The following is a 26,244-nucleotide window of genomic DNA, read 5'->3' on the forward strand; positions in this document are numbered from 1 at the left end:
TCTCAATCAGTTTTATTTCCTCTCACCACAGTGGAAGGAAAAATGCAGAAATGAGTGGTAGGGTCATTTGCTAGTGAAAAAAGGGGGACCAGGATTCCACATTCATTTTGGAAACTGACTAGAAACAATCGCTCTCCCCACTCATGCCCAGGCAAAGTGTGTGGCCCAAGGGAGTAGGGAGGGGCCGGATGAAATCTATAGACAGCAGTTTTCTGTGAACAGTCAGCTGCTCTCAAGTCCAGAGGGCATCTATTCCCAAGTTCATCCAGGGGACAGCAGGAGCATGTTCCTTTTTATGCTGGGCCCATGTGTGGCTGTGAGCAGGTGGATGAAGATCTTGCAAAACTTCAGTCACGTACAACACAACCTGAAGGGCTGGAGGAAGGGCTCCTGATGTTCTTCTCAGCTTGAGAAGTAGAGAACCTTATGTGTACTTGGTGGTCTGCACAGTCCTAAGCAGAGAGCCAAGACAAAGATATTTGTGTTGCTTTTCAAAAATCCCTTCTTTCATATACAAACATTCCTTCAGTTAGGTCCTCTGTTATCCTGAATGCTCTCCTCTGGTCATGAGCAGGTAAGGGCCTATTTTGCCAAGATAAGTAGGCTGTCTCAGAACTTCCCATAGGGAAAACCAAAAATCAGATACTTCTTGTTTCACTTGGTCTCTAGCTTGAGAACTCCAAGTACTAAGAGACACAGGATAAGGATGAGAGAGGCTGAACCTTTTTGAGAGTCTACTCCTCTGCTGAATGCTATTTTCAAGGGAAAAAAGAAGTCGAATGGTAGTTTCCAGTCTATTCTGGGTTGGCCCCTTGGAGGCTCTGGCTTCTGGGTAATGTCCACAAAAGTCACAACAGTTGTCAAAGCTACTTCTCTTACTTGTTGGAAATCCTGCAGGAAGAAAACCCAGGACAGGTGAGTGCTTCGTATCCATTCATGTAGCTCTCTAACTTGACTGTTATTATTACTTTCCCTGAAAAAAGACCAAAACCAAATTGCTCTAAGCAAGATATACCTTTTTCTCATATTGGTGCTACATAGTTCTTGTTCTATAATATACAAGGAAATGAATTTCTTAGCAGCAGTCCATGACACCAGAACTGTGAACAGTTACACCTACCTAAAGTCTGAAAGACTGATTCTATAGTTTCCCCCAACTGGGGAGCTGGCTGATATCAGAGAGGCCACATGGCAAAACTGCTGCTGTTACGCTCTTAGCAGCTTCACCTTATCAAGTCCCAGAAGGCTCCAGGCTCTGAAGCAGAACACATGTGGAAGGAGTAGTGGCAATTCTATCCGTCTTCAATTGCAGAAAGAAACGTGAGACTTCAGGAAAAAACAAAGAACTCCGTAATGTAGATAAAAAGCCCATTAGAGTCACAGAATCCCAGGGTCAGAAAGGATCCTCTAAACCACCCATCAATTCAAGTCAAATGAAACAGATGCTCCCAGAAGGGACCTTGTCAAGCTGATTCAAGTATCTGGTCTAATACACATAGCTTTTGGTAGATGTCGTCGTAGCCTGATGACTGGAACATGTTTATCTAAAAAGAATTCCTTTTGTTCTAAGTCTGTGCTTACCAAACTTCTAATTATAATTGGACAGTAAATAAATACCTTGTTGAACCAGAAAGGAGTATTTTCTCCACTTACCTTTGTTTACTCCGATGCTACATATTCTCTACTGTGGTCTTTGGCAACAGTAAATACTAGCTGTGAGAACACAACTTGGCTTAGAATAACCTTTCTAGGTACTTAAAAAAATGGGTATGGGGCCAGTGCTGTGATAATCTTGCAGGTCATATTAATTCTTTGGAATCTTTTTTTAAACAGTGAAGTTCATGAGGGACTTGTCACAGAAATAATGTTACTTCTGAGGCACTGAGAGAACCATATATATTCCAGAACAGTCAGTGTAGGCTAAAGCTGACGAGGGAATCCTGATTCCAGCCAGGCATGGAAGACTGGCTGAAACTAACCAGACAAAGAAAATGGGGAGGATAGGATATAACATGGAGGCACGGATGAGGTAAGGATAGAAAGTGATTCCAGAATGACATCCCCCTCAGTGTGATCATGCAACTACTCCTTCCCCACCTCAACAAGAGATTGGACAATTACACAAGGGAAATTCTGGATTTAGGGACAGTGGGCATAAAGAAGGACAGAGCGATGTACGGAACTAAAAATGGGGAAATTCTTCTGTATAATGAAATCCCTTCCCTCATCTAGTTCCAAGATGCTGACAGATGGGTCTTACATCCATACCCTTCAGTCAGGAATCAAGAGGCTCTTTTATGAAGAAAATGATCAGTTCCAGCAACAAGACAAAAAGATAATGACATCTGGCAGTTCTATAACCCCAAAAGCAACTGCACCAAACTGCTCTACTGTGAAGGTCACCAGTCAGCAAATCTCACTCATGATGATCACAGAGCTTTCAATGAGCTTAACAGCTTACTTTTATGTTAGACAGCTAGAGATTGCCAGATGTATGGGGGAAGCTTCTCACATTAAAGAGAAAAACTGTACATTGGTGCCTGGGTGGTTCAGTTGGGTGAGTGTCCGACTTTGGCTCAGGTCACAATCTCGCAGTTTTTGAGTTCAAGCCCTGAGTTGGGCTCTGCGCTGACAGCTCAGAGCCTGGAGCCTGCTTCAGATTCTGTGTCCTCCTCTCTCCCTACCCCTCCCCTGCTCACACTGTCTCTCTCTAAATAAATAAATAAATAAATAAACATTAAAAAATATTAAAAAAAAAAAGAAAAACTGTACCAAATGAGAATAAACAAACTCAGAGGAAACAAAGAAAGATGAAGATGAGAAGTTGTTAAGATCTTTACTTTTATTTTTTTAAAAGTTTTATTTAAGTAATCTCTACAACCCAGCGTGGGTCTTGAACTCATGACCCTGAGATCAAGAGTTGCAAGCTCTTCCAACTGAGATAGCCAGGTGCCCAGAAGAAAAGGATATTATGAAATGAAACAGAAAATAAGTGCTCCTAGATATTAAAAATGTGAGAGCCAAAAAAAAAAAAAAATCAGTAAAAAGGTTAAAAAATAAAGTTGAGGAACTCTTCTAGAAAGAATAAAAAAGTAAAGAGATAGATAATATAAAAGAAAAAAAATCAGAGAACCAATCTAGTGACTCTGTAACAGATTAATAGGAGTTACAAAAAGAGAGAACAGAGAAAATAGTTGGGGGGGGGGGGTCTGATTATTAAAAAAATAGTGAAAATTGAAAATTCTCAGAGTAAAAAAAAACAAAATTGTTTGGTATAATTAAAAATGAATGAAGGAAAAAAACCTGTCCAAGGGCATAATATTATAGAAGCTTCGGACTACTAGGAGCAAAAAGATCTTAAAAATGGCTTCTTAACAGTATTGGAAACTAGAAGACAATGGAAGAATGCCTTCAAATTGTGAGTGAAAATCTAGAATGCCTGGTCAGGTGACCAATCATAATTGATATGATAAAGATGATGGTTGAGTAAAGCTATCCTTAGACATGTGAATTAAAGAAAAAATGTACATGTGCATTTTTTTTTTCAGAGGTTATGAGATTTTGAGCTCCACAAAACAAGAGAGTAAACCAAGAAGAAAAAAGTAGTGTCTAGTAAACAGTGAATCTTAACATAAGAAGCAAGAGGAATTCTAGGATGACAGGAAAGGAAAGTTCCATAACAACTGCTGGGCAGTAACTCGTTTACACTACCTCAGGTAATAGAGGTCGCCATGAGGAAAACACATAGGAAAAAGTAGAACTGATAACATCATATGGCAAATTCAACTGTTTAGAAAACTGCATTGAGAGAGATTTTACGGAGATGTTGGAGAGTGTGAGACGTTTTCGCCTTTAGCTCAAAGAAAACTAAAACAATGATAATAATTTCAGAATGAATAAAAAATTTTACAAAAATTTAATGAGTTGGCTCAGCATATTTATAAAATCATAATAATGAGACACTGAATATTGATTTAATAAAGTATTTTTTTTAGAGAAATGTAGTCTTTTTAAATGTTTTTTTTTTTTTAATGTTTATTTTTGAGGGAGAGGGAGTACAGGTGGGGGAGGAGCTGAGAGAGACAGACTGGGGATCCAAAGCAGGCTCTGTGCTGACAGTAGTAGAGAGCCCTATGTGGGGCTCAAACCCATGAACCATGAGATCATGACCTGAGCCCAAGTCAGATGCTCAACTGGCTGAGCCACTGAGGTGCCTCTGATTTAATAAAATATTTTGATGTAATAAAATATTTTGATGTAAATAATAAAATATATTGGGAGAGTGGTGAGAGGAGAAAAACAGAGCTAAACTCATCTACCAAAACAAGAATTCAATAGATAACCTATAAACTCATGATCCAGGAGGTAATTACTCAATATTGCTTAGAATCAAGGCTAGAGGGGATATAACATTTTAGTTTTTGTTAAGATATCCTCTTTTCTGGCATTTTTTGACTTTAAAAACATGTATTATTTTGATAAATTACACAATTACTAATTAATTTGATAATTTATACCATTATCCAGCATTAACCCAATCTGCAGGGGAACTCTGAAATATAAGGTAGGCTTCACGGTCCCAACAAGTTGTGTTGTCTCAACCCAAACAAAGTAAGGAAGCAAGGGAGGTGAGTTTTTCTTTTCTTTCCCTTTCTTTCTTTTTAATTTTAGAGAGAGGGTGGAAGTGGGGTAGAGGGGCACAGGGGGGAGAGAGGGAGAGAGGGAGAGAGGGAGAGAGGGAGAGAGGGAGAGAGGGAGAGGGAGAGAGAGAGAGAGAGAGAGAGAGAGAAAATCTTAAGCAGGCTCCATTCTTCGTATGAAGCCCATTACGGGACTCCATCCCATGAACCATGAGATCATGACCTGGGCCAAAATCGAGTCAGACTCAATGGACTGAGCCACCCAGGCGCTCCAAGAGCTGGGATTTTCTATTCCTGTAACCTTCAGTCATTGGTTAAGGGCCATTTGGGAGATGTGTATTTCAAGGCACTTTACAGGTAAAGTGGGTCTAGTAGCATGAGGGCAGTCTTTCACAACAGACATAACAAAACACAACAGAAAGGGGAAGAAAACCTTAGGCATACCCACCAAATTAAAAAAAGGAGAGGGTGAAAAATAGAAAGGTAAGTGCAGAAAGCAAAATTACATTTGGTAGTCAACAGGGTGTCACATATAAAATAGAAAAGAAATGAATGGGATGCCCAAACTGAAAACATATCCATTATCCTTGACTCATTCTCCCTCAACCTCTGTATCCAAGCAATCAAATCCTATCTGTGACACCCCTAAATCTCCTGAACTCTACTTCCTGCAGCCCTCACAGCCTCCACCTGGGCCCAGCTATCAGTGTCTCCTGATGAATTTCCATAACAGTATTCTAAATTTCACCTCAGTATTGTCCTTCACTTTCCATAAGCAGGGATGATGTTTATCTTGTTTACCACACTTTACCTAGAGCAGCAACCATGGTATTTGGCACAAAATAGGCATTCAATAAAGTTTTTTTTTTTTTTTTTTTTGACAAATGAGTAGAGGTATTTTGGATAGGACACTAATATAAAGTAACAAGAGATAATAAATCATAAGGAAAAAATTATGCCATAGCTATTTAATAGTAAGTACAAATCACTTTGACCCCTTATCCCTCCCACAACACCCTAATTAGGATCCTTAAAGTTTGTGCTTCCTTCCTTCCTTATTTGTTTATAAACTAATATTTCAAATTAAATGCTTACTCTTCATATATTAAGAATATTGCCTCCACAATTGTGTGGAAGCTTGGAACAAACACCATCTAATGGTCCAATACTTAAAAGGAATTTGAATGCACTTATCAGGTCATTGGATAATACTGAATGTTACCGACTCATTTTAGAATTTGTGTTTTAGTACTACATGAAGAACAAGGTTTTTAAGTTCAGTGTGTTATATGTAAATTTTGAAGACTAAAGTTTTTCTGTTTGCATTTTATCTTTTTTTTATTTATTTATTTTGAGAGAGAGAGTGTGAGCAGGGGAAGGGCAGAGAGAGAGAAGGAGAGAGAGAATCCCAAGCAGGCTCCACACTGTCAGTGCAGAGCCCCACGCAGGGCTCAAACTTAGGAACCATGAGATCAGGACCTGAGCTGAGATCAAGAGTTGGATGTTTAACTCCGGGTGGACTGAGCCACCTAGGCGCCCTCTATTTGCATTTTAAAAGTGATGTATAAGCAAAATTAGAGAATTCACTGTTTAGTGAATGTGTAGCAAGGACACTGGGGAAAAAAAACAATACTCAAAGTCGAGTCATCCCCTTTCTCTTATCAAAACAAACAAAAGACACATAGCCAAGTTAGCACAGTTCTTTTACTGTGGATCCAGTTCTGTTATGTATGGTTAATTTATTTCTGCCTTAAACTATCATATTTTATGATATTTACTTCAGAAATTACCATCAACAATTCTGTTTTAACACTTTGGGAGGTTTAGGAGCTTTATTTGTTTCAATCCAGTTTATATTGAGCGAAATTCTTTGTCCCCAAATAAGATTTACTTTGTAACAATATGAAAAGTTCAGATTAGGTTTTGCTTGGCTTTGGTGATAAGAAGTACACCCGATATATTACTGTATTACATCTTTATAATCACAAATTTTATATATATATATATATATATATAATTTTTTATCTTTATTTTTGAGAGAGAGACAGAGTGCGAGCAGGGAAGGAACAGAGATAGATGGAGACACAGAATCTGAAGCAGGCTCTAGGCTCTAAGCTGCCAGCACAGAACCTGATGCGGGGCTTGAATTTACAAACGGCAAGATCACGACCTGAGCCGAAGTCAGATGCTTAACTGACTGAGCCACCCAGGTGCCCCTAAACCATTGTATGTTAATCCTCTATGTCAAATCATTACAAATGAAAAGAAACTATCATTATTAGAAATATAGCCATGAATACCATCCCTTAGATTTATGTTTTTGTAACTACACATTTCATCAGCTAGAACTATGAACTGGAACAAATTCATCTTTGCTCAAGTGTGTAATTCATAACTGAGCTCTGAGAGCTCTTTATTCTACATACAAGAACCTTGTCAGAAACATTTATTGCAAATATTTCCCCCGATCAGTGGCTTTTATTTTCAGCTTTCCTGTGTCTTTTTAACTTTTTATTGTGGTATAATTTGTGTACAATAAAATGTACACATCTTAAGTGTTTGGTTCAATGAGTTTTGACAACTGTATATGCTGTATAGCCCACACCCAAAACAAGATCTGCAATATATCCATCATTACAGAGGGTTCCCTTGTGTCTCTTTCCAGTCCGTCTCCCAGAAGCAACCACTTTCTTTTATCACTAAAGATTACTTTTGCCTGTTCTTATACTTTGTATAAATGGAATCTTAAAATATTATTTTTGTGTTTAGATTCTTTCATTCAAGACAAATGTTTCTGAGACTCATCTATACTGTTTTGTGTACAAGTAATTCATTGTTTTATTGTAAGAATTCCATTGTGTGAATATATCACAATTTTCCCATTCTCCTGATGATGGATATTTGGGTTATTTTCAGTTTTGCGCTATTATGAATAAGGCTGCTATGATCATTCTTTATAGGTCTTGTTTTGGACATATGTTTCAATTTCCTTTGGGTAAATACCAAGGAGTAAAATTGCTGAGTCACAGGGAAGATGAATATATAAAAGACTAAATGGTTGTACCATTTTCATCCCCATTAGCAATGTGTGAAAACTGAGATTTCATGTTTTGTCTTATTGATTTTAGTTATTCTAGTAAGTATTATACTTAATTTCCTAGTGAGTGCTATCTCATGGTTATAATTTGCATATCTCTAATGACTAATGACTTTGAGCAGCTTTTCAAGTTTACTGGCCATTTGTTTATTTCCTTTTGGGTAGTATCTGTTCAATTTTTCCATTTTTAGTTAATTAATTTATTTTGGTCCTTGATTTATTTGTAGGCATTCTTTTTATATTTTGGATATTAATCTTTGGTCAGATAATGCACTTGAAAAATATTTTCTACCAAACTACAGCATGCATTTTCATAGAGGTGTCTTTGATTAGCAGTTATTTTAAAGTTTGATAAAGACCTATTTATCAAATTTTTAGTTTTATGGTTTGATATTTGTTTCTTATTCAAGAAATAATTGCCTAATTTAAATGTGCAAAAATATCCTCCTATGTTTCCTTTAAAGCTTTGTGACTCTGGGTTTTATATATAGGTTTACGATGCAAGCATAAGTACTTTTTGTGTATGGAGTCAATTCATTTTTTCCCCTATGTTTATTCAGTAGTTTCAGTTTTATCCAGTTGTTTCAGTACCAACTATTTTTTAAAAAGTCCTTTTCTCATTGAATTGATTTGATTTGTGGATCTATTGTTGGACTCTATTTTGTCTCATTGGTCTATTTGTCTTTCCTTAAAAAAATTTTTTTTAATGTTTATTTTTTGAGAGAGAGAGAAAAACAGTGTGAGTGGGGGAGGGGCAGAGAGAGAGGGAGACACAGAATCCAAAGCAGGCTCCAGGCTCCAAGCTATCGGTCAGCACAGAGCTGAACGCAGGGCTTGAACTCACGAACTGCGAGATCATGACCTGAAGTGAAGTTGAACGCTTAACCAACTGAGCCACCCATCCACCCCTATCTTTTTAAAAAAAAAAAAAAATTTTTTTTAATGTTTATTTTTGAAGGAGAGACAGAGCATGAGAGGGGGAGGGGCAGAGAAAGAGAGACACAGAATCCTTAGCAGGCTCCAGGCTGTGAGCTGTCAGCACAGACGCGGGGCTTGAATTCAAGAACTTCGAGATCATGACCTGAGCCGAAATCAGACACTCAATTTACTGAGCTACCCAGGTGCCCCCATTTGTCTATCCTTATACCAGTACCACACTGAGATTTAGAGTATATCCTGAAATCAATAGTTAAGTCCTCCAACTTTGTTCTTCTTTTTCAAAATTGTTTTGGTTATTCTCTTTGCATTTTCATATAAATTTTAGAATCAGGTTGTCCATTTCCACAAAAATGCCTGCTAGGATTTTTGGGGGTTTGCATTCATTCTGTTAGATTCATTTGGGAACAGATTATCTCAATGCTGAGTCATCTTCTCCATGAACATGGTATATTGCTTCATTTCTTTAGGTCTCCTGAAATTTCTCCCTATAATGTTTTATAGTGAATAGGTCTTTCGCTCTTTTGCTAAATTGGTTCCTAAGTATTTTATATGTTTTCCATGTTATTGTAAATGAAACTGAATAAATTCATCTTTAAAATAACATCTAGTTATTTCTAGGTGTTTTCCTAGTGACTTCAAGAAAGTTTAATTACAGGGGCGCCTGGGTGGCTCAGTTGGTTAAGCGACCGACTTCGGCTCAAGTCATGATCTCGCAGTTTGTGAGTTCAAGCCCTGTGTCGGGCTCTGTGCTGACAGCTCAGAGCCTGGAACCTACTTGGGATTCTGTGTCTCCCCCTCTCTCTGCCCCTCCCCTGCTCACGCTCTGTGTCTCTCTGTCTCTCAATAATAAATAAATGTTAAAAAAATTTTTTTTTAAAAAGGAAGTTTAATTACAAAAGCAGTAAATTATAACAAAGTTAAGACTATTGGTAAGTAAAAATGAGAAATAAAAACACCATATTTCCATCTCTAAGAATACCAGCATTAACATTTATATCTTGACCTATACATACCTAGATCCATATATATGTTTTTAACCATGTGAAATCACATTGTTCAGGCTGCTTAGAAGTTTCTTTAAAAAAAGAAAAAGAACCTCTACCTTTTCCTGTATTTCTTTCTAAAATGTAGTCCATACTCAAGTTTCCCAACTATTAGAAAATGTGATTTACAATTGTCCAAATCAGAATCCAATGCAAAAAAACGAACTGTATCTGATTGTTTATTCATGAGTTTCTTTTAATCTAACACAATCAGATATGGTGATTTCTATTATGATGATTAGAACTTATTTAACTATAAAGCATATTGTAAATATCCATGTAAAGGTAATTTTTCCTCATATAAGTACATGATCTTTAAGAAGTTAGCTGGTATCTGATATTAATTATGATTTTGGGGGTGAGGGAGAGGGGAAAGTGGGTGATGGGCATTAAGGAGGGCACTTGTTGGGATGAGCAATGGGTGTTGTATGTAAGCCAATTTGAAAATAAATTATATTTAGAAAAACATAATTTTAGGAGAACTAATGATTTAAATAAAGTGAAGGAAATAATTTCTAAAAAAAATAATGAATTATTTATGTACAATACTCTGCTAGATAATGTACACATTAGTTCTCCATGTTTTTTGGGGCCAAATATATATTTGAGGGAGAAGCCAATTAAAAATTTTAAATTCCCTCAGTATTTTAAAGATGTCAGTGAAATTATCAAGATTTTCAAATGAGTCAAACAGAACTAATACGTTAAAGAATAAATGTGGTTAAACATTATGTATCAGGGAGACACCTCAAGTGGGTATACATTTTAACATATGGAACAATGAGCATAACTTTCAAAAGTTCTTAAAAAAAGGTAAAAAGAAAACAACCCAGTCAACTAAGTAAGGTTCTTCTATAAAGACTATTAAGAAGTACAGAAAGGGGTCAAGTACTTCTATAGTCTTATCATTCGTTAAGAGATAAAGGCAAATGGTGGTTGATTGATCCCTGAAAAGGAAAGACTTCGGTGATAGAAACTTTACAGACTGTCACAATGATCCAATGGTGATGATATTCTCTAAGACCTCAATAGGTAAGAGAAATCCCAATCCAGCCACTTCCTAGCCCTTTCCTTTAAAGCAATTGTTTCTAAAATCAAGTATATTTCATTTTTATTTAGTTTAGTGTTCTTTACCTTTCCTAGTATAGATCTTGGCTTGGCTTCAAGAAATCAATAAATCCCTTGAAACTATATAAAGAATATTGCATGTCTGTGCATTTTTCTAGTAAGTGAATAGCTTTCAACAGATTCTTAGTGGGGTCCTTAAGATTAAAAACCACTAAAACAGATTGGGAGCTTGACTGGCAGTTATTCTAGTATATGCTATTTGACTGAGATATAGAACACTGCCAACTTTCAGTTATAATGAATAAAATAAATTAGTAAATAAAACAATACAATTAGCTTTAAAACGTAGTCAGAGATGTATTTTCTTTTTCTTTTTTTTAATTTTTTTTTAACCTTTATTGATTTTTGAGACAGAGAGAGAGAGCATGAACGGGGGAGGGTCAGAGAGAGAGGGAGACACAGAATCTGAAACAGGCTCCAGGCTCTGAGCTGTCAGCACAGAGCCTAACGTGGGGCTCGAACTCACAGACTGTGAGATCATGACCCGAGCCGAAGTCGGACGCTCAACCTACTGAGCCACCCAGGCACCCCCAGAGATGTATTTTCTAAAAGTGTTTTTCAAATTGTAAATTATGACTCATTAGTGTCTAGCATTAAGAAAAGAACAGAACAGGGCGCCTGGGTGGCTTAGTCAGTTGAGCGTCTGACTTCGGCTCAGGTCATGATCTCGCAATTTGTGAGTTCAAGCCCCGTGTTGGGCTCTGTGCTGACAGCTCAGAGCCTGGAGCCTGCTTCGGATTCTGTGTCTCCCCCTCTCTCTGCCCCTAACCTACTCGCGTTCTGTCTCTGTCTCTCTCAATAATAAAAAATAAATAAACATTAAAAAAAAAAAGAACAGAATAAACTACAACAGAATAGACAACATCACATTGTGCATTGCATAAAAACATTGTTTTATATTTCATTTTTATATATGTGTGTGCTAAAAGGTAGATTGTTGTAAAATACATAGAGACTAGTAATTTCAGTTGCTTCTGTGGAAGGGGCAAGTTTCTCAAGTCAGCCCTTAAGGTGAAAATTTTTGTATAGTCACAATTCCCTTTGCAAATCCTTTAAATCATCCTAAGTAAAGGCACATGATTTGGTATATCCCATACCACTTCTCAGTAAGTTCAACACAGTTAATTTTTGCACCATGACTGGAAGAGATACGGTCTTCAGTTATACATGAATGAAGCACAACTGAAGTTTTCAATTGTCAACCAATTAGACCAGTTAGATGTGACTGACTGCAAAGTGTGATTTTGTAGAGGGGGCAAACTAACCCAAAAAGCCAACTTCTACTAAATACTAGAAAAAAGATAATGATTAAAATATCTAGATAAGAGATAAGCCACTGGGTAGCTTCCATGCCTAGGAGAACAAGAGATTCAGAGAGAAAAGAACAGTCCTGTGGGTATCTTCCCAAACTTGCAAATAAATACAGTTTAGAAAAACAAAACCATATGTTCAGTGCAGGATCTCTAATTGATTAAATGAAGCTTATAGAAGTAGGGCTATGTTATTCAGTAATACAGAGAAAAAATGGAGTGCCTTCACTAACAGTTTCTGGTAACCTGAGTTTTAACCCCATTTATAGGCATAGAGAGCTAAGGTACTCAACTCTGTCGTAAGAAGGAGCTACAGATATTTTACTTCTGGCCTACATGCAGTCTCTAGTTCATTTCTTTTCTGGGATGTAAATGCAATGACATATAGATAATAATCTCAGTTAGTTTTAAGTATCATTAAAAGTTGATACACTGGCATGCCAATTTATATGTGAATCAGTTCACCAGATCTTAATCATTTCTCTGTTTTTGCAATTTTAAAGCTAAGGATTATATACTAAAACCAAGGCAGATGTTAAAATGGCTTAACACACATCATAAACAATAGGTATATGTTTACTGCACTACTAAAATTATTTATCTTAATGGAATGCAATCAACTAAGAACTGATGACTACAAACTAGCCACAGCAATATCTCTTTAAGCAATCAACAGGCTCACAGACTCTGATAAATGTGTGACTATCATACTGAATGCACAGTTATGGAAAATGTTCTCTGTGGTTAAATCAACTGGTATAGTAACCCTGGTATGATAATTTTTTAAAAAGTTTATTTATTTATTTTGAGACAGAGACAGCATGAGTAACGGAGGGTCAAAGAGAGAGGAGACAGAAACCTAAGCAGGCTCTTTGCTGCCAGTGCAGAGCCCAACATTGGGCTCGAACTCACAAAACCATGAGATCATGATCTGAGCCGAAACCAAGAACTGGAGGCTTAACCAACTGAGCCACCCAGGTGCCCCACACTGGTATGATAATTGCAATGAAATTAACCTATAAGACTATAAGATAGTCTGGGTTCAGGAAATTAAAAAAGAAAACAAACTGGGGAAAAATATATACACTGTATTTATCATGACAACATGCTAATTTCAATAATCAGGGAGGGAGGTTGACTTGAAAGTTGTATCAGCTCTCTCTAACCAAATGTTGGCTGGTACCATAAATTGGCTCTCAATGTTAAAAAGTGATCTGCTTCTCATATAGCTGGTAAGACCATGTAGGCATTTCAAGGCTTAGCAGTACTTTATGAGCCATAACTTACCTTTATAGACTGGCACTGGTATAGGAATCGGGCTCCTGACACATGAGCTTGTGGGTTGGACTGGAGGCCTGTATATGCCCACAATACCTGGATCTCCAAGGAAACTGGTATGACACAGCAGGAAGTGCAATGCATATCCTGTAGAAGGGTAAAGAAGCATCTGCTTGAATTGCTGATGGTTGCCTACAGTCAGTTACCATGCATTAAGTAGCCATTGTTTCTTAAAAATTATACACAACAAAGGAGGTAATAGGACTTAGAGAAAGAACACAAAAGTTCACAATAGACCCTACTATTGTCCTTGATCTTAAAAAAATTAATATTCTAAAATGGAAATGACTAATATAGAGATTAATAAAATGTGAACCCACGTACAAGGGTTATAAGAAGTGCTCAGTAGCGGTGCATAGTCAGTGCTGTGGACTGCCCAAAAAAGGCCGTTTCTGGCTGAGGATGGCTTCACGGGACTGGGATGAGTAATGTGTGACTGGAAGAAATGGTGATTAAAGGAAAATTCAGGTAGAGAGATGGCACATAAAGAGGCACTAGGGGTGCCTGGGTGGCTCAGTCGGTTGAGCATCCGACTTTGGCTCAGGTCATGATCTCACGGTTCATGGGTTCGAGCCCCGCATCAGGCTCTGTGCTGACGGCTCTGAGCCTGGAGCCTGTTTCAGATTCCGTGTCTCCCTCTCTCTCTGCCCCTCCCCCACTCATGCTCTGTCTCCTTCTGTCTCAAAAATAAACATAAAAAAAAATTAAAAAAAAAAGAGGTGTGGAACTAGACCAGCACATGATGTCATGGAGGGATATTCACTGATTAATTTGAATAATAGTTACTGAGTGTCTTCTATGTGCCAGGCATGATGGAGGCACTGGCCTTGAGCAGACCACTTGACTAAAGCAAGGGATTTGTACTCAGAGCAGTGAAAGGTAAAGGAAGACATTTCAGGGTTAGATTATGAAGTCCAACTCCAGGAAGATTAATTCCAAGAGGTAAGAAGGATTGCTGGAAGTGAGGACATCAATCAGGAGGTTACTATAACCTAGCAGACACAAGTCACTATCCTCAAATATGCCTTGTGCTTTCCTAGCTTCATACCTTTTAGAGTAAGGCTCGGACACTGGCAATAATAATACAGGAATGGGGGGAGACAGACAGACCATATTTAAGCTTACTTTATTCAGTAACTAACAAACTGTTTCCCAAAGTGACTGCATCATTTGCAGTCCCATCAATAATGTCCGAGGGTTCCAGTTTCCACACACCCTTGCCAACACTCATTAGTGTCTCTCTTTTAAGAATAGCCATCCTCATGGGCGTGAAGTAGTATCTCGTAATTTGGCATTTTCTTAATGGCTAACAATGTTGAGTCTTTCATGTGTTTGTCCCAAATATTTTAAAACATCTTTCTTTTCATTTATTCTACATTAGGAATATTTTCCTATGTTGTCAAATGTTCTTCAAAAATGTGATTTAAAAATACAAATTGTAGGCTTAAGGCAAAAAAAAAATAATAAAGAGTAGTTCCAGTATAATCTGAACCTTGTCACTAACCATCCTCTTCCTGTTCTCAGCTACAATCACCCCAAACCACACTTCCTCTGTAGGGCTCTGTGGGAGATTTACAAGAACTCGATTTGACTTCAGTTGCCCAAAGCCTGGATCGAGTACACGTGTTTACTTACCCCAAGACTTTTTAAAAGGAAAGAAGTATATAAGGAATAAAGTCATAATAGTGCTGCAGAAGAGAAAAGGGAACTTTCAAAATAATCTCTAAAGAGAAAGGCATTTCAAAGTCTGAACCAAAACTGAAAGGTTAAATAAAAAAAGTAAATTGATATCTTTCACAATATAAAAAAAAATACCAGAAACAAAGTCAAAAGACAAATGACAAACTGGGAAAAAATATCTGCAAATCATACCAAAAGAGTTCATTTCTCAAATTTGCAAAGATTTCCTATAAGCCATAACACAGTAATTCAATAAAAATGGACAATATAGATAGATAATAGTGAATAAAATACAAATTGTTCAACCATATATCAAAATACTCAACCTTACTCACAGTGAGAGAAAAATAAAACTACACTGAGATACTAATTTTCACTTATGAAAAAAGATTGAAAATTTTTATGACATAGTATTAAAGAGGCTTAGGGGAAAAAAGCAGTGTCACAGATGAATGATGGGACTGTAAATTCGTGCAACCTGTATGGGGAATAAATTGATAATATTTATTAAAATTTTAAATGCATATACCTTTGATCTAGCAATTCTACTTCTAGAAGTTGTCATATAGGTTTATTCTCTCATGTATGAAATGTTGCCTGAACCAGGATACAAAATGTTGCATTGTGTATAACAGCAAAAGACTGAAAACAACTTGAATGTCTACCAAAAACTCTGCATAAATAAATTATGGTTCGTCCATGTAATGGAATATTATGCAGCCATACTGTGCAAAGAATGAGGAAGCACATTATGTACTGATATGGACCACACTCTATGATCAAGTGAGAAAAGCAAGGTGTAGGACAGTGTCTACAATGTTATATCATGTGGATAAAAAAAGTACAAGAGTATATACTTGTGCGAGCATGCAGTACCTGTGGAAGGAAAGAAACTAGTAATTTCAGTTGCTTCTGTGGAAGGGAAGAGCTGTCTGAGACAGATTTTTATTTTGTACTTTTTGAATTTTTAGCCAAGTATATGTATTACTTATACAGAAAAATAAACAAAATTTTAATATATATATTTTAATACTTATTCATTTTTTTGAGAGAGAGAAAGAGACAGAGCATGAGTGGGGGAGGGGGAGAGACAGGATGGAGACACAGAATCTGAAGCAGGCTCCAGGCTCTGAGCTGTCAGCACAGAGCCCATTGTGGGGCTTGAACTCACAGACCGTGAGATCATGCCCTGAGCCGAAGTCGGAGACTTAACTGACTGAGCCACTTGGGTGCCCCAACAATTTAAAATTTTAAAAGAAAAGAAAAGAAAATTAAAGGTACAGCTGAGACTAAAGTGAGAAGATAGGGGGTTAGGCAAAAGAGGAAGAAGACAGAATAGTATAGCAGATTTACTTATGTCACTTGAGCTGGAGTCCAGAAACACACTTGCTGGCACTGATCTAGTGGGCCACCAGGAAAAGTGCAAACAGAAACAGCTAAGTGAGTTTCCTTCTAGGGAAGGGGGTGTTGGGGTTTTCACTCTTCATTGAATTCAATGAATTCAATTGAATTCATTGAATTCAATTCAAACCATTATATACATGGTTTGAATTTTTAACCTATTAATGTATTTTTATTAAATATAAATATGTAAACTTTTGTAACAGAAGGAAAACACAATTTCAACCTCAAAGAATCTGTGTTGATCAAACATTCAAGAATATAAGAGAATATCTGAAATATATACTTTCTCTTACCATAAGTAAGGTTGATTTTGAACCACAGAACAATCTCTAGATTTTCTACCTTCAAATTTTTTTCCAAGTAAGGAAAGTAAGTTAGGTATAAACCTAACCTGAAATAATAACTTCAAATGGCATGATTTTTTGTAGTCTTCCTTTTGTGACAACTGCATTACCTTCCTTCTATGAGGGTCACATCATCTTTGGAAACAGGGCTGGTTTTAATTTTAATATCCACAATTTTCAAACAAAAGGGGAAAGTGAGTTTCTGTGAGAACGTGTATTTCTCTCCTTACTGAAACACTGCAGTTCCTGCTGAGAATCCTTGTCCACTCTCTCTTTTGGGCTGGGTCAGCGTTACCAAAGATGGCAACATGTTCTGGGCTGGTTTTTCCATGAAGAGTCTGATAAATTTCCTGCTGTAAGTGGCTGCAGTCCACCTTTTTCGGCCTGAAATGAAACACCATGGAGGCTGGAGTTCAATGCTAACATACTGATCCAAATGTTAAAAATAATATTATAGGAGCACCTGGGTGGCTCAGTTAGTTAAGTGTCCTACTTCAGCTCAGGTCATGATCTCACAGTTCATGGGTTCAAGCGCCACATCCGTTCTGAGCTGACAGGTCAGAGCCTGGAGCCTGCTTTGGATTCTGTGTCTCCCTCTCTCTCTGCCCCTCCCCCGCTTACACTCTGTCTCTTAAAAATAAATAAATGTTAAAAAAAATTTTTTTGAATATTACAAAATAAATTGGAAGAAATAATCCTTATTAGTAGGTATAAGAGACTGTTAGAAAACTTTTAGCAATATTACTATTATATAGATTATAAAACTACTCCTAACTAGCATTGTCATTCAAAATATAAAAGTTGTCCTTATCAACATATTCCCTACAGAGAGAGGCAAAATTGTGGGAAATGATGTGGAAGCAAAGAATTACCTGAGCTTGCATCCAGATATTGCATTCACTCCAAATTGCACTTCATGTTTCTTAACAGAGCAGATTCCATCACCCTGGCTCTGCAAGAGGGTCATCTGAGGTGGAAAGTGATGGTCAAGGAGAGTGTAACAGAAGAAGAAGAAGGCAGATTGGAAAATTTATGCTCTTATTATTCCTTTAACACAATATTTTACTATTATCATAACATTGTTCGAGTTACAAATTTGTTTTTTCCCTCTAGTAGTTAAAAAACACAAGAGACAATTACTATTTTCCCCCAAATGTCTAACCACACACCAGTATATAACTATTTCCTTAAAACAAATACCTTCAGCTTTTGGTAGCAACGACTTTGAGAATATAATGTATTTTATGGTTTATATAATGGTATTGGTTTATATAATGGTATGGTTTATATAATGTATTTTATGGTAAATATAATGTATTTAATGTTTGGTAAAGGAAGTCCTGAATACCTAAAAAAATCAGGGGACTTCAGAATTGGCAAACCCAAAAGATCAGCAGCTGCAGCTTTTCTGCAAAAGACTACCCAAGTCCCAAAAAGGATACAGAGTGACTTTTATCACCAGTTAGGGCCAAAAGTGGCTTCCCAACAATATAGCCAGGATTTCCACTTCTAGGACCGGTAAGAGAAGCAGCTGTGCTCTGTTGAAAAGCCTGCACAAAGAGCGAAGAAAAGTCACTTGCACAGAAAAGCATGCTCCACTGTGTGGCTTCATACCCTTCTCTATGGCATTGCAGAAACTTAGCAGCACTGAACAATCTGGCTCCCTCACACAGTGGAGCATTTTGCAGAAATTTCTACTCCCCAACGTCTTTTACTTTTTCATTCACTAAAATAGGTCCCAAGTGATCTGCATATTGAAATTCACTGTATGCTACTCCTACCAAGGATTACAACCAAGGATCTACCAACCTTTTGTTTCTCAAAAACTTCTATCAGTTAAGGAATTTAAACTTAATTTAGAAATATCTTTTAATTAATATAGACGTTCCAGTGATAAACTGTGAGAGACATGAGACTTGGTTGATCATTTGAGGCAGAGTTGAGAAGAAACCAGATTCTGCTGGGGTCAAAAGAAAGTAGAAAAAGGCAAAAGAGTGGGTGATGGGCATTGAGGAGGGCACCTGCTGGGATGAGCACTGGGTGTTGTATGGAAACCAATTTGACAATAAATTATATTTAATATAATTTATAAATTATAAATTTATAGAAGAAGAAAGCCAAAAGATCGTGATCAAGATTGGAAAATTAGATTAAGTGGGAAATGAATAAAATGCTAAATGCCATCACATAATAATTTGACATGTTTATAAATACATACAGGCAAAAATTCATTATAAGCACCTAAATAGTATAGAAATATAAAGAGTAAAAGTAAAAAGCAAACAAAAACTTGCCAAATGCCCAGATATATGAGAAAAGCTAGCTAAAGAATTTCTGTGGGAGGTTGGCTGAGTTTATGATTCAAAGTGACTATTTAAAAAAAAGAGTCTGGGGGCGCCTGGGTGGCGCAGTCGGTTAAGCGTCCGACTTCGGCTCAGGTCATGATCTCACGGTCTGTGAGTTCGAGCCCCGCGTCAGGCTCTGTGCTGACTGCTCAGAGCCTGGAGCCTGTTTCAGATTCTGTGTCTCCTTCTCTCTCTGCCCCTCCCCTGTTCATGCTCTGTCTCTTTCTGTCTCAAAAATAAATAAACGTTAAAAAAAATTTTTTTTAAATAAAAAAAAATAAAATAAAATAAAATAAATAAAAATAAAAAAAGAGTTTGGATTTGAGACTAAAGTCCTGCTTCATTGGGGCCAGATAGAGAGTCACAGAAACTTTACTGGATAAACGTTGTTGAATCTCTATCGCTTGCAGTTAAATTATGGAATAGCAAATGTTGAGGCCACAGTTGACAGACTGAACTAGGCCTTCATATTCTTAATCTATTTTGCATGCATCAGAGAAGCCCAGGAACTATTTCTAACCCAGTATTTCTTGCCCTCTCAATCCACTATAGAAGAAGGGCCCTAACCCTGAAGCGAATGAGGAAATGTTGCTGTAAGGAAGTGTCTGGCTCCACAGTCAGGTTGGTTTGTCCAAAACTGACAGAGACTTTCTGGATTCCAAAAGTCCCATTGGTCTCTATCTCATAGATGACCTGAAATACAAAAGTAAAATCAATTAATAAAATTTATTTATTCACTCATTTATTCATCTATTTTGAGAGTGCATGTGTGAGAGGGGAAGGGGTAGAGGAAGGAGAGGAAATCTCAAGCAGGCTCCATACCCAGTGTGGAGCCTGATGTGGGGCTCAATCTCATGACCATGAGATCATGACCTGAGCCAAGAGTTGATCGCTTAACCAACTGAGCCAACCAGGTACCCCTAAAAATTATTTAATGGGCCAATTATACAGAAGATTTTCTGTCTTTAAGAGTTTTATTATAACTAAATGAGTGTACAGCATAGTGAATACAGTTAACAGTAGTATATTTATATTTGAATGTTGCTGAGAGTAGATCTTAAGTTCTCACTGCAGGAAAAAAATGTGTAACTATGGTAATGAATATCAACTAAACTCAACTGGTGATCATTTCACTATGTGTGTGTGTGTGTGTGTGTGTGTGTGTGTGTGTATGAAATTATCATGTGGTGTACTTAAGTATATATATATATATGAAATTACCACCTTGTGTACCTAAAACTAATACAGTGTAACATATGAAATTATCATGTGGTATACCTAAAACTAATACAATGTAATATGTCAATTATATCTCAATAAAAGAAATAACTGAACGAGGGAAACTAAACAAGTAATCTTAAAAATGCTAAACACAAATACCATGAAAAGATAAAGTAGACTTCATATTATATCTACACATGCAAAAAGATACTGGATCTTTGAAAGGGTTTTGAAAGGGTTTGAAAGGGTTTGAAAACTCTTTGACAGGGTTCATGGGAGAAGTGAGTTTATGGTAAGGATCGAAAGGAAGAAAAATGAGTTCTAATTGTGTGCAGAGAAGATGAGTAGAGAGGGGAGCATGGAATGGACACCAGGTTTACTTGATTCTCCCAATGTCTGAGGATGAATGAAGATAGTAGCTGGAAGTGGAAGTCATAAGCAATTGAAGGTAACCTTAGATTTCTGAGAAGACTTTAAAATGATGCTTAAGACAATTCTTCCTTCTGTAGCTTGATTAAAAGGGAGAATAGAGGAAAAGAAGTGGACTCCTCTATTTCAGATTTTCAGATACTAGTTTTTTTCAGGAGAAGAAAATGTGGTATGAACTATAATAAACTGCCAATAGGTAAAGATAGAAAAGTCAGAAGTAATCTTAGTCTTTTGGGTGTGAAATATGGGAGAAAGGCAGCAATGGAAACTGAAACATGGTAGGAGGAAGGTGATGGGCTCAGCTTTTGACATGTTAAGTTCCATGCACAAAAATTCCTGTGGGGTTGGTCTGGTACTTAATGGAAGATGAGGCACCTCTGGTAATGCTGATCAACAACCAACAAACAGTCCAGAATCTGAGATCAGCGTCCTTACCTGGGAAACCACATTCTGACAAATGTTTCCAGACAAGAGAGGAGAACCAGCCTGTGAGACAAGGGTTACAGGAACCTGGAACTAGCAAGGAGAAGAAGTGAATCAACTGAGATTGAAAGCAGTATTTTCTCTTCTAGCTACATATTATATTGAAATGAGTATTTTTCATTTTTGATCACCACCTTCCTCTCTCCTTCCCATTGCCAGCCTACAACTTAAGATAAAGAAAAAATCATTTTAAATCAGCACTTCTCAAAACATATTTCTCAGGTCCTTAATTTTACTGGATATAAAATAAAGGTTCTATGGTCAAATAAATTTTAGGAATACTATATCTGGTATTCCCCTTAGAGAGTACCAGGGTCCTGTAGCACATTAAAGACTCCAAGAAGACCCCTCTAAATATAACGTTTAACTTTACTTAACCCAATGTTTCTGAAACTTATCTAACACCTTGTGAATTTTTATTTCATGTGATGCTTATTAATCATAAAGAACTTACATGGGAAAATGTTTTACATCCACACCTAACAGTTTGATACATCACACACAGATTTCCTTTCACAACTACAATCTAGACTGAAACTGCCTCAGATGCAAATGGACCAAATAATCTCCTTATTTTTTCCTGATAAACAATGTCATACCTTCGTATTCTGCAGATCAGTCATACCTCTTGGAACCTAGAATAAGAGAATAGCAAGAACTGTGAGTGTGCATAGACCTCAGAGAAAATTTCCAGGAGCTTGTGGTTTCACATGTGGGGAGGAAAAATTAACATATTAGAATGACTCTTCTCTTCCACCTGACTCTTCTTAATACTAAAATGCCATGAGTAAAGCTGAGGGGAGATTGGACTGTGACACGCCTGCTCTGAGCAGAGCTCTACTGAATGGCAAAAGCAAGAGGTTTTGGTGAAATAGTGAAATGATATCCCCTCCCACTGTCCAAGCCAATCCCATTAGCCAGGAGGGTAGAATCTCTTATCCTGGATGTATATCCTCAATTCTTCCATCTTTCTTTAGATGACAGGGTTTTTGGGCCCTCTGCCTTTTTTGTAGCTCTTAGGCATTCTGACTTTCAGTTCAGTGCTTTTCCCACAACCCAATGGTGGGAAGCATGTTGAGTTGGAGGGTAGGGACACCACCTTTAAGACTGTGAAGTTATAATAAGAGGCAGCATTGAGGGCTGGATCCAAGGTGCAGCTATTTGCCAGGTTCTTGAAGAAACGAGCACAGGTTGTACTTTTACTCTCCAGGAAACCTTAGAACACAAAGAATTAAGGGAGTGATAAAAAAGAAAGTCTATTTTCTTTTTATTTAAAACAACTTTTTTTAGGGTTTTTTTTTTTTAATGATTTCTAAGAAAGCCTATTTTTCATTTTTATTTTCTTTAATTTTTTTTTAATGTTTATTTATTTTTGAGAGAGAGAGACAGACAGAGCGTGAGTGGGGTAGGTGCAGAGAGAGAGGGAGACACAGAATCCGAAGCAGGCTCCAGGCTCTGAGCTGTCAGCACAGAGCCCAAAGCGGGGCTCGAACCCACGAACCATGAGATCGTGACCTGAGTCAAAGCTGGATGCTTAGCTGACTAAGCCACCCAGGTACCCCCAAGAAAGCCTATTTTAAATTGAACAAAAAGGTTGGCACTTTTGTTTTGCACTCACCCGCAGGATTGCTCTCAGCACAGAGCCCCCCAGCACCAACTCCGGCAGGCTGCCTCAGCAAGCTGATTACAGACCACTTGGGGAAATATGTCAAAATGGGATCCCCAGCCTGAATAAAGTACAGTATAAATTTATCCACAGTGAGATTGGACAGAACTCTACCAGAAAAGAAAAAGTAGAAACAAAAATTAACTCAATGACTTGTTAATATGGACAATACTGCCTTCTAAAAGAGTTGACAATGGTTTACCTAGTTGCAGCGGGGTACCTCAAAGATACCCCGTCAATTGTCAGCTATGAGGGAAAAACCACACCAAACAATCCCATCCCTATCCCCAGGCTCACCCTGTAAAAAGGTGGTGGCGACTGGGTTTGGAATGTTGAAGTGAATGATTCGCCTCCAAACTCTGTAGCCAAGGCCTGGAAGTTGGTTGCATTGACCTTTTGGAGCTTCTGGAAATAGTTTAATCTTGCTAGGATTTTTTTTTTTTTTTTTTTTTAATGAAAAGGGGTTTAGATAAAAGAAAAACATTTATTTTAAAATATCTGGCATGTCAAGTAACTACTTAAAAAATATTATTGGGGCATAATATATACATAGCAAAGTATGCAAATGCACTCATCTTAAGTATAAACTCAAAAGGTTTTTTACATATTTATATACTTTTATTCCCGCTACTCAGTGTAAGTTATAGAACATTTTCCCAGAAAACTCCCAATCAATAACACTCCACTTTCAAAGACAACAAGTGTGATTTTTATCGCCTTCTATTTTGTGTGTAATCTGTTAAAGGAATTATTGTTTTACTATTGACACCTAAGATAAGAATACAGCCAATGAATACCAGTCAGTTCCATGTCCTTAATGCCAGGAATGTGAGTGATAAGCAGACTGCGATGAAGACAGGAGGTTAAATAACGTTCACATTTGCCCCATACCAGATGAGTCTCTAGTACAACAAAAAGGTACTGTTTCCGTCAGAACATGGCAAAGCTAGAGACAACATTCAATTTGTCCTCTCCTTCCTGTTTCTTCTTCTTCTTTTTTTTAATGTTTATTTATTGTTGACACAGAGAGACAGAGCATGAGTGGAGGAGGGGTAGAGAGAGGGAGACACAGAATCTGAGGCAGACTCCAGGCTCTGAGCTGTCAGACCAATGAGGGACTCAAACTCACGAGCTGTGAGATCATGACCTGAGCCGAAGCCAGAGGCTCAACCGACTGAGGCGCCCAGGCGCCCCATCCTTCCTGTTTCTTCTAAACCTCAACTGACCAGTCCTGATAATAATGTTTCCACCTCTCAAGTAATTGGCTTTATGTTCCCTTCCTTTCACTTCATAATGTCTACATTTAAAATTTCAGACACTCCAAAGTGGTATATTTTGTAACAATTCTATAACTTATATTAAACAAACATGTAAATCTATCTAAGTTCCTGTAGCCAGCTCCTTATGTCTAACAGGGAGGACTGAACTTAAAGTTTTGTACAGGTTTTCTGATCCACACCCAATAGGGCATAAGAAATCGCAAACGTTCACTACTAAGAGAAAGAGAGGGAGCAAGTGGAGAGGTAGAAGAGGGCAGATGATGGAAATTCAACAGAAAAAAAAAGTTAAAAAAAAAAAAAGTCCATACATAAAGCCAACTTTCAACAAATGTTAGGTAACATGAACAGCCAATACATTTCTACTCACAGTTGTTCACAAGGACACAAAACTGCCTTACTCCACCTGAATCCATGAAAACTCTCGAAGGAAATGGGGAATTACTCCTGAAGATAAGAGAGTTGTCCACACACATCCAACTCGAAGACCTGAGAGGAAATAGAACGAAGAAGAGATACATTTAATTTTTTTTTTTTTAACGTTTATTTATTTTTGAGACAGAGAGAGACAGAGCATGAACGGGGGAGGGGCAGAGAGAGAGGAAGACACAGAATTGGAAGCAGGCTCCAGGCTCTGAGCCATCAGCCCAGAGCCCGATGCGGGGCTCGAACTCACGGACCGTGAGATCTTGACCTGAGCTGAAGTCGGAGGCTTAACCGACTGAGCCACCCAGGCGCCCCAAGATACATTTAGAAGTGGAGGGTTTGGTCCAAAGGACGTGCCCCATGGATGTCAATCAATGCCTAAGAGAGGCCTCCTTGGGCATCCATAGGACAACACAAAGGTCCTATTCTATCGGAGGGTCCTACTCTAGAGAATCCGAGGAGTAACTTCACTCCTGGGAAAAACCAAGGTAATTCCCCTTACAGAAGTGGAAGTGGGGGTGGAAGGCAGGAAGGATAACTCCTCCTACTTCCTAACATGACTTATTACAATTAGACCCTACAGGGTCTCAATCTCCTTTAGGATTCTACCGGCACACGGCAGCTCACCTCACGCTGCCCGGAAGGCAGAAGGAGAAAACTGTCCTCGGATGGAGAAGGTAGCAGTCCCTGTCGCAACAGCAATTTATGTCGCAGGTACCAGGAGTCAAGTCACAGACACAGACCGGTAAGGCTATGAAGGTAAAGCAGAGGGAATGGGGTGAGGATTCCCAAACTTCCGAGCGCGAATTCCCATCTTGCGACAGTCCCACTCCTCACTTAGTGGCAACCCACTTTTTCCACAGAATTTTAGATCTAAGGCAGTGGTTTTCCATCCCCACATCTCCTCCCCTCACCTGGGAAGAGGTCTACGGTCCCATTCTCAGGTGCAGAGGGGGTCACTACCGGAGGGCCCACCGTAGAGATTCCAGGCACAGGCCAGGGAGTTTCAGATCCCTCCGAGGATTGAAGGGTCCCTCCAGGCGACGCTGGCCCCACGTCCGAAGGGGTGGGTGCAGCCCCTGACGGAGAGGAAGGCTGAAGCCAGACGCCCTCGGGAACCATCAGGAAGAACACCTGCAGTAGCATGAGCTGCGAGATGCACATGGGGGCAGTCAAGACCCCCACGAGTTTAAAGTGGGTTTCAGCGGTACCGAGGCGCGTCGGGGGAGGATGGTGGAAGGAGTCGCATCGCGTCTGACGTATTCCGCATGCACCTGCTCATTGGCTCATGGTTACGGCCGAGAGTTTTTCAGCCAATAGAAAGCGGCGTTGTTACAGCTCTTTTAACAGCTTTTAGTGTGCGCTCTCCTCCTTAGGCCGGCCGCGCCCCGCCTCCGTCGCTTGGTAACGGCCAAACTCTCGGAGGAGCCCTTGCCCCTTCTCTCCGCTAGGTGACAGTAGAAGGTCAGCGGAA

The 26,244-nt window shown here is 38.3% G+C and overlaps 1 protein-coding gene across 2 annotated transcripts; it reads right to left on the bottom strand.

The window, feature by feature from the left end:
- On the bottom strand, nt 1-26,048 carry TCTN3 (tectonic family member 3). 2 transcript variants are annotated; one of them, XM_007080113.3, is made up of 14 exons: nt 25,685-26,048; nt 25,398-25,521; nt 24,715-24,833; nt 23,365-23,492; nt 23,020-23,128; nt 22,501-22,616; nt 22,001-22,036; nt 21,354-21,434; nt 19,836-19,961; nt 18,366-18,473; nt 17,796-17,890; nt 17,154-17,307; nt 13,445-13,582; nt 1-891 (listed from the first exon to the last, which is right to left on the bottom strand). In XM_007080113.3, exons 1-14 carry the CDS (start codon nt 25,932-25,934, stop codon nt 655-657), a joined length of 1,821 nt encoding a protein of 606 aa, XP_007080175.2. In that variant the 5' UTR covers nt 25,935-26,048; the 3' UTR covers nt 1-654. The 2 variants fall into 2 exon arrangements, with proteins under 2 accessions (XP_007080175.2, XP_042816719.1); XM_042960785.1 differs by lacking the exon at nt 18,366-18,473.
- Nucleotides 26,049-26,244: the final 196 nt, after the last annotated feature.

This window comes from Panthera tigris, chromosome D2 (genome assembly GCF_018350195.1).
Source record: "Panthera tigris isolate Pti1 chromosome D2, P.tigris_Pti1_mat1.1, whole genome shotgun sequence".
In the NCBI taxonomy this organism is placed as follows: Eukaryota; Metazoa; Chordata; class Mammalia; order Carnivora; family Felidae; genus Panthera; species Panthera tigris.

What these genes read in the sequence shown, in the direction of transcription:
- TCTN3 (XM_007080113.3), bottom strand. Translation starts at nt 25,934, where the DNA reads ATGTGCATCTCGCAGCTCATGCTACTGCAGGTGTTCTTCCTGATGGTT. An exon ending in TGCCTTCCGGGCAGCGTGAG is followed by an intron (nt 24,834 to 25,397) that starts GTGAGCTGCCGT and finishes ATTTCCTCTCAG; the next exon opens with GTCTTCGAGTTGGATGTGTG. An exon ending in TTGTGTCCTTGTGAACAACT is followed by an intron (nt 23,493 to 24,714) that starts GTGAGTAGAAAT and finishes AAAAAATCCTAG; the next exon opens with CAAGATTAAACTATTTCCAG.